The sequence below is a fragment of the Epinephelus fuscoguttatus genome, linkage group LG19 (assembly GCF_011397635.1).
Source record: "Epinephelus fuscoguttatus linkage group LG19, E.fuscoguttatus.final_Chr_v1".
Lineage (NCBI taxonomy): Eukaryota > Metazoa > Chordata > Actinopteri > Perciformes > Serranidae > Epinephelus > Epinephelus fuscoguttatus.
The window spans coordinates 21,340,972-21,349,123 of NC_064770.1; the positions used below are offsets into that span (position 1 = coordinate 21,340,972).

The 8,152-nt window shown below is 41.8% G+C and overlaps 1 protein-coding gene across 3 annotated transcripts in view; it reads left to right on the forward strand.

Moving 5' to 3' along the window:
• LOC125880038 (dedicator of cytokinesis protein 7-like) overlaps positions 1–4,011 on the forward strand; it is a 36,110-nt gene extending 32,099 nt beyond the window's left edge. For all 3 annotated transcript variants that reach the window (XM_049562247.1, XM_049562248.1, XM_049562249.1), the window contains 4 exons: positions 349–492; positions 664–770; positions 867–1,040; positions 2,586–4,011. In XM_049562247.1, the coding sequence (XP_049418204.1) occupies positions 349–492; positions 664–770; positions 867–1,040; positions 2,586–2,628 (468 nt within the window). In that variant the 3' untranslated portion in view covers positions 2,629–4,011. The remainder of the gene's footprint in view (positions 1–348; positions 493–663; positions 771–866; positions 1,041–2,585) is intronic.
• Positions 4,012–8,152: the final 4,141 nt, after the last annotated feature.

The window sequence follows — 8,152 nt, forward strand, 5'->3', positions numbered from 1 at the left end:
GTAGGTGTTTGCCCTGGAGGGATTTTTGGCCGGTTTTTAAAGGGACAGAATCAAAAATACATATTTTTCCTCTTACCTGTAGTGCTGTTTATTACTCTAGATTGTTTTGGTGTGAGTTGCCGAGTGTTGGCAGATATCAGCTGTAGAGATATTAGAGTGGACACAATATCAGGCTGAAGACGACGGACACAGAGTCAAGCGAGTTTACAATTTTGTCTAATATCAATAGAATAAACAGCACTACAGATAAGAGAAGAAAATATGTATTTTTGGCTCAACTGTCTCTTTAAATTAATGTAGTGCATAAGGAAGGAAATTAAAGTATTTCTATTGTCTTTGGTTCTCCAGATCATTCTTGTTCCGATGGAGGTGGCCATTGAGGACATGCAGAAGAAGACTCAGGAGCTCGCCTTCGCCACAAACCAAGACCCTGCTGACGCCAAGATGCTGCAGATGGTGCTGCAGGGCTGCGTTGGCACCACTGTCAACCAGGTTTAGATTCTTGCAACTGATGATGTATAACCATAATGTATTAAAAATGTCCAAACTCCACATCCTGCTGGAATATTAATCCATTCCAAATGAGGGTGAAAGTCTGGGTCAGTGTTTAAAGCAGCGACAGACATTCCTCAGCAGATATGTAACAGTTTCTCCCCCTCGCAGGGCCCCCTCGAGGTGGCGCAGGTCTTTCTCTCCGACATTCCTGATGACCCGAAGCTGTTTCGCCATCACAACAAACTGCGCCTCTGCTTTAAAGATTTCACCAAGAGGTGATGACACACTCCACGGCCCAGACGCAGACTGCTGTGTAACTAATAAAAACAAACCCCCAACTGCCTGTGTCTCCTCCGCTCTTTCTCGCGCAGGTGTGAGGATGCCCTGAGGAAGAATAAAGCCCTGATTGGACCAGATCAGAAGGAGTACCACAGAGAGCTGGAGAGGAACTACAATAAACTGAAAGAAGCTCTGGGTCCTCTCATCAACCGCAAGATCCCCCAGCTATACAGAACCCTGCCAGCTCAGACTACGCAAACACAACGGTAACTTGAGACACTAAACACACACACACACACACACACACACACACTCGCCTACGCACTGACACACACAAAAATGAGCTCATGCTGCCGCTCCAACTCCATCAGACCAACAAAAGAGCAACCTAAAACCAAACTTTATCACACTCCAGGTCACAGACTCATAGACATGTGTCTGTGCGCACAAAATTCAATGAGTTAGAAACTGACACTTTCTCAAAGAGTTAACATTCATATATAAGAGAAATGCCGGTGCAGTTCTTGAGGTATTGTAGCCTGTTTGACCACGGAAACTATCACCATATGTTTTTTGTTTTCATTTGCTTTTGGCATCAGCTCTGTGTTTGCATGTGAAGGTCTGAGGACTGCTGCTTCATAATCAAAAGCAGACCTACAGTCAACAGCACCTGCCAGAGAGATGCCTTCGTACTGAGGACAAAATGTGTATTTAGGAAGTAGATGCTCTTTCAGGCTGATTAAACTAACTCTAAATAGACGCTTAAACATTATATTGACACAAAATGTCTCTTATATTGATCTGAATTAAATGATGAGGTGGTTTTAACTCAGCCTGACTCACCAGATGTTGACAGTGGCTGTAAGCCTGCTATTGGCAGACTGTTCAGGCCGGCTTTCTCTTTTCCTTCCGCTATCTGCATGTCACCATATTTACAATCCCTTTTGCTACAGGAAACAAGCTTCAAGCTGAAATGGCAAATTTTGACAAAGATTTGGATCGTGCAATAAGGCAAAGATCTACAATGGATGTAACAATTTTGAAAAGCTCATATTCCAACTCTCAGGACCGTCATGCCTGATGCTGATGCGTTTTCAGACACTTCCAGTCGGTGTTGATTTGCCACATCTTTTTACCCCGTGCCCCAATGACACTGACTGTTTTGCAAGAGCCACATGCAGCCACCAAATCAAATGTGGTCTTAACTGGTCCAGTGAGTTTGTCCAGAGCTTAAGCGTAGTTAGGCTTCACCTCTGGGGCAACAGTTATCAAATTATGTTTGTCTTCTTATCAGTAACAGTTGAGTCGCACAGCTGACATACTTTTGTCACTGTTTTTTAGCCATTTAAATTGAAAGTGCTCGCCTCCTTTTATGGGAATGGTCGCTGCATCCTGGGCTTACCGCTGTCCAACACCATTTCAGTTAGTTTAAATCAATACAAACAAGCCAGAGCATTTTATCCGCATAGCAGAATTATTATTTGTGCGTCCACACCTTCATCTATTGCTGACAGAGCTTGGAGATAGGTCTACCTCATTCTTATGCTTTGAAAAAAGATACTCATTCAAATTGATGCAGGCATGTAGAAGGACACCACAAAAAGACATTATTGACAGTTTTTGTGGTAATGCCTTCACTTCCTGTGTCAAACTTTAGGTCTAAATAACAGATAAAGTGTCACAGAATTCAATATTGATCTGATAACACCCCCAAACTGATTTCACAGGTTTTTTAGATGCATTTTTCACAAAAAAATAACCCAAAACATTTGAAGTAAAACATTCTGTATCGTCTTGCTTTTCTCCCGCAGGAACTCCTACAGTAGGTCCAGTCTCCGCAGAGTCGACTGTTAAGGTGCAGCAAACTGGAAAACAACACAGAAAAAAAAAAACAAGCTTTAGAAATTAGCCACATCTCATCCCGTCTGCTCCCCCTCCCCCCACTGTACTTCACACCAACTGTCACAAGCACACACGCACCGTCCTCTTCCTCATCTAGCTTGTTATTCTACTCACCCCCCACCCCCCCGGCCACCCAGACACGCTATAATCCCCCCACCACCACCACCACTGCCACCACACACACACTTGTCACCTTTTTTCCTGAGCCATCTCCCCCCGTTGCCACCAAGCTCACACCTCTGTAGGAGAAAACCCTGGCTGTTTATACTGGAAGGTTATCTGCACTGTAAACATCAACGTTTGGAGCAAGGCTCTGACATGTCAGTGTTTTAACCAAGCTTTCAAAAGTCGTCTCCTCACAGTAATCTCTCTGCGTTTGATCTGGGTTTAACTTAAGTTTTTACAGGACCTGAGCTGCCAAACACTTTTGCATCCAAATAGTTTGGGGCTTTCACAAGCATATCTGTCTTCCTTTGGCTTCTAGTGTTTGCTTTTGAAGAGACTGTAGTTTGTCTGTTTTGTGTCGTGGCCTTATTTAATTTGTAAGAGATATTTTCTCCTAAACTATGCCTGGTAGTAGTCACTGCCAGACTTAGTTATTAAATAGTCCCAGGGAGTTCTCTTTTGTTATCAACAGACCAAATAACTGACATTCCTTCTTCCTCAAGTCGTCACGTTTATCTGCCTATCTCTCATTATAAGAATTCATTAAAGAGCGGAGGTGGGGTTATTCTGTCCACGCTCAGGCCTCCGTCTCAGTGTGAGTCCAGCAGGAATGAACTGTAGTAACAGTTTTTGAAGAAAAGGATAATCATAGTGAGAAAAGGGCAGAATGTGATGTTTAAATGTGTTTTTTAAACTGTGAAATTCTCTTGTTATGCGCTGCAGTCACATCAGATGTTTATCGCAGAAGCACTGCCGTCGGCCAGGCCATCTCCCTCACCCACACAAATATGTTCAAACTGTGACATTAACTATCACCCTGCAGCACAATCTGATAGCCGAATTCATTTTGTCTGTGGTATAAGCCGAGTCCTCGTTTGACCGCATTTGAACTGTTGTCAAGAAGCACTCCAAATGTCTCCTAAGTGTCCAACACCCTGGTTGTGGCAGATTTATATTCATTGTAGCTATTTCTAACTACTGTATCTATTATATTGCACTATTGTAAACAAACTGCAGCACATTAACACTGTAACTACTAAAGTATCCATGCTTTTGTTATTTTATGAGGCTGGAAACTGTTTTTTTTTTTTTTTTACCAATTAGATCAGCATTTTTTTTTATTTATTTACACTGTCTTTTTTACTGTCTTCTATTAAATTTTTCTTCCTACGCCTCTGGTCAGCTTTTATTTGTGTACAGATTTGTAATATTTCCTTAAAGGTTTTAGTCTGTGCTCCTCAGTAGTGACTCCACACTGTTGGTTGACATAATTGCCCTCTGTAGTATCTGTAATGTAAAATCAAATTAACATTTCACAAGCGACGTACTGTTAGATTTCTGATTTCTATTGTAGTATAATAGAAGTTCATGTTAACAGAATCAAATGTTTTATTGTTGTGAATTAGTTTTTTGTGATCAGGGGCCTCGTAGAAAAATATCCTAACTGCTTGTCCTATCTTTCGTTAAGTTTCAAGACAGGAAAAATCTATCTTGTTGCACAAGCAATTCCTAAACTCGTGGCTTTGTCCTATCCTGTCTCTCATCTTAATCCAAGAAATCCTAACTAGAGCTTTAAATTTGAGTTTTCAATCAGCACTCATCCTATATAATAACAGTGATAATAATCTGTATTTATACAGCGCTTTTCAGAACCATTACAAAGTCAATAATTAAAACAAACAAGACGTGAAAACAACAACTTTTAAAAGAACTGATAAAGCACTTAAGTATATAAAAACAGAGTAAATAAACGACAGGTAAAATGAACTTAAAACTCAACTAAAATCAGGAAAGACTCGCTGATAACAGTATGTTTAAAGGAGGGCCTTAAAAAGAGATCACTGACTCGGCCGACCTGATTTCCTCGGGCAGACCGTTCCAGAGCCTCAGGGCCCTGACAGCAAACACTCTGTCCCCTTTAGTTTTCAGCCGGGCCCCTGGAACAGACAAAACACCTCTGCTCGAGGACCTCAAAGTACATCCTGGTGTGTCCAGCACTAAGAGCTCAGAGATATAGCTAGGAGAGAGACCATGAAGAGCCTTAATCAGTAAAATCCTAAAATCTAAAACATACTGGGAGCCAGTGTAAAGAGGCTAAAACTGGAGGGATGTGATTATGTCTCTATTAGGCTAGAAGTGTCCCATAACAAGAAAAAAATTTTGTGATATGTAAGTCCACTAGCTGAGCCCAATGCCTCCTTGTCGCCCTCTCCAGAGCCGAACATTACACGTCGATAAAATACATATATACCAATTAATACATGGATGGGGAAATTTAAAGCATCAACAAATGTTTTGAATCGGCTTTCAATTATTATAATTTGGTGGCTATGTTGGTCCCCATTCTCATTGTCATTTTCATACAGACCTTACAACAGCGCTGCAGCCATCCCTTTCATTAGTCATTTGAATTTAGGACAGGGTCTATGCCATCCTAACTCAGGATTCCTAACTTAAAAAGTCTCTAAGTTAGGATGGATCTCCAACAGCTAAATTCCTATTCCAAGACAAGACAGGATTTCTCCCTAAATGCAGTTAGAAAACATGTTTCTGTAATACCAAAAATCCTAAATGTCATCCTTAACTGAGAAGATAGGATGTTAGAGTTAGGAATATTCTGTAATGAGGCCCCAGGTCTATGGTAGATTCAGACTAACCAAAGTGAGAGCAGTGTCCGTATACTCAGCACTAGGTCAAACTTGTTTCCAGTGGGTGTTGGCCTCTGCCAGGATTGTCCCTTGACACCAATTTGGTTTGTGATATCCATGGATAGGATTTCAAGATGCAGCCGGGGGAAGGAGAGTGTCCGGTTTGAGGACCTCAGAATTGCAGCTCTGCTCTTTGCAGATGATGTGGTTCTGATGGCGTCATTGGACCGTTACCTCCAGCACACAATGGGGTCGTTTGCAGTCAAGTTTGAAGCAGTCGGGATGAGAGTCAGCACCTCCAAGTCGAAGACCATGGTTCTCTGCTGAAAAACAGTGGATTGCCCCTTCTGAGTTGGGAGAGAGTTACTGCCCCAAGTGATGGAGTTCAAGTATCTTAGGATCTTGTTCACGAGTGAGGGTGGAATGGAGCGTGAGATGGATCGGCGGTTTGTTGCGACATCGGCAGTAATAAAGAAGGAGCCGAGCCAGAAGGCAAAGCTTTCGATTAATCGGCCCACCTACAATTCCAGACCTTGCCAATAGTCATGAGCTTTGATTATTGACTGAAATAATGTGATTGAGGATATAAGTGCCCAAAATGAGTTTCCTTTGTAGGGTGGTCGGCCTCAGCCTTAGAGATTGTGTGAGGAGCTTAAACAGCCGAGGGGGAACTCGGAGACGATGGCTGCTTCTTCGCGTCGATAGGAGCCAGTTGCGGTGGTTCGAGCATCTGATCAGGATGCCTCCTTAGTGCCTATCGTTAGAGGTTTTCTAGGCATATCAAAATGGTAGAAGTCCCTGGGGTAGATCAAGAAAACACTGGAGCAATCGTATATCTCATCTGGCCTGGGAACACCTTGGCATCCCCCAGGAGGAGCTGCAAACCATTGCTGGGAAGAGGGACGTCTGGAATGCCATGCTTAGCCCCCATGACCCATCCTGGATGAGCAGAAAATGACGGATGGAAGGATGAAGACTTAATATACAGTACATGAAAAATAAACCTAAAACAGGTAAATAAAGCAAACACTGTCCTGCTCCCCTGTCTTACCTGATCTCACACGTTTACCAACTCATGTAACTTAACGCAACTTGTATAGTGATGGTAGTTAAAGTTATGTCATGCTACTTGCCACAGATTCTTAGATTAAAGAGTTCACGTCTGAGACAAAAACGTGCATGGAAAAATATATTGGTATGTGTCCGTAATATTTACCGACCTACTACCCCTGTGTCTGTTAACCAACACCTGGTAAATTTCTGTGGTGAATTACCTGCTGTTAACTACCTGATAGAACAGCTGAAAACAATTTGTGACTCACTGATTAGTTCACCTACTACAGCTTTTGGTAAACATAAAACATGCAACCTAAAAACCTCAGCACTTCAGGCCCTGTGCTAAATCTCATTGCTCTCTACACTGACACAGGCCTGCACTGTTCACTTAAGTTTGTATTACATGGTTATCAAGACAGGGCAACGATGTATTTGATCCAGATGTCTTCCTAGCCTTCCTTTTCCATACCATTAGTCTTAATTTCCTGTGGCAGTAGGATGATCCGTATTATAGCCTGCAATGTTTGTCTAATTTTACCAGATTGAAGGCCCCGCATTTATTTCCAGGTACTTCGCAAAGACTTGTGATGGATCAGTCCAGCAGAAGTGGAAGTTTTCCAGCGAACAGGATCACTCAGGTACCGATACTCAGGACTGTGGTTTAGTTGTTGTGGAGAAGTGAATAAAAATCTTACTGTAAATATTAAGTTTCAAACTGTGAATCTCAAAGTCTGTGATGAAGACTCTTGAACTATCCCTTCAAGTAAGAACTTTGAATTCATGTTGTGGAGTAATTGTACCTTGAGGTATTGATGCTTTTACTTAAGTAAGAGGTCTTAATAACAGTACAGAAGCTTCAATGGAGGCCTACAGATCCTTGGAGGTTCTTCATGTCCATAAAGAGCCATGAACATAGGCAAGGGTGTAGATTTCATAGCATCACTGAGAGGGACACGTGAAAAGGTGGGGTTGGGGGTCCAAGGCCAGAAAATTTCAGCATTAAAGACTTAATTTTCTTTAATAAAAAAGTTTTTATGCACCAATATGTGCCTTCTTTGCATTGATTTATGGTGTAAATGTTTTTAATATCGTCTTTGCTACTTTCATGTTTTACTGGGAGGGGATGAATGCACATGTTGAAATATTTAGGAGGAAGTGTTCCCTGCATCCCCTCTAAAATCTAAACCTATGGACATGGCCATAGGTTTTGGGGCTGACGGCGGCAGCAGCGCAGGGGACACCTATGGACATACACTCACTGAAGACTTTATATTCAGCTAAATCAAAGACATTAATTGATGCAGAAATGCACAAATTGATGCAGTGTAGGAATGTAGGTAATCAAGTGGGTGATGCTCAAAATTTACTTGTGGAGGACCCCCAAATATTCCATTTCATATCCTCCTGGGACCTGAACTTTTGTTTGGTACACATTTTTAATTTCTCTGAGCTATTTGGGATCGGTAGGACTCTAAGTATTAAAAACTAAATATTGTCAACAATAATTAAGTCCCAATATCCTCAAATGAGACATTGATAAAGTCCCACTGTCTTCAAACGATTAACTTACAGTTTCTTCTTCTTACTGTTGCTAAAATTGGCCAAAT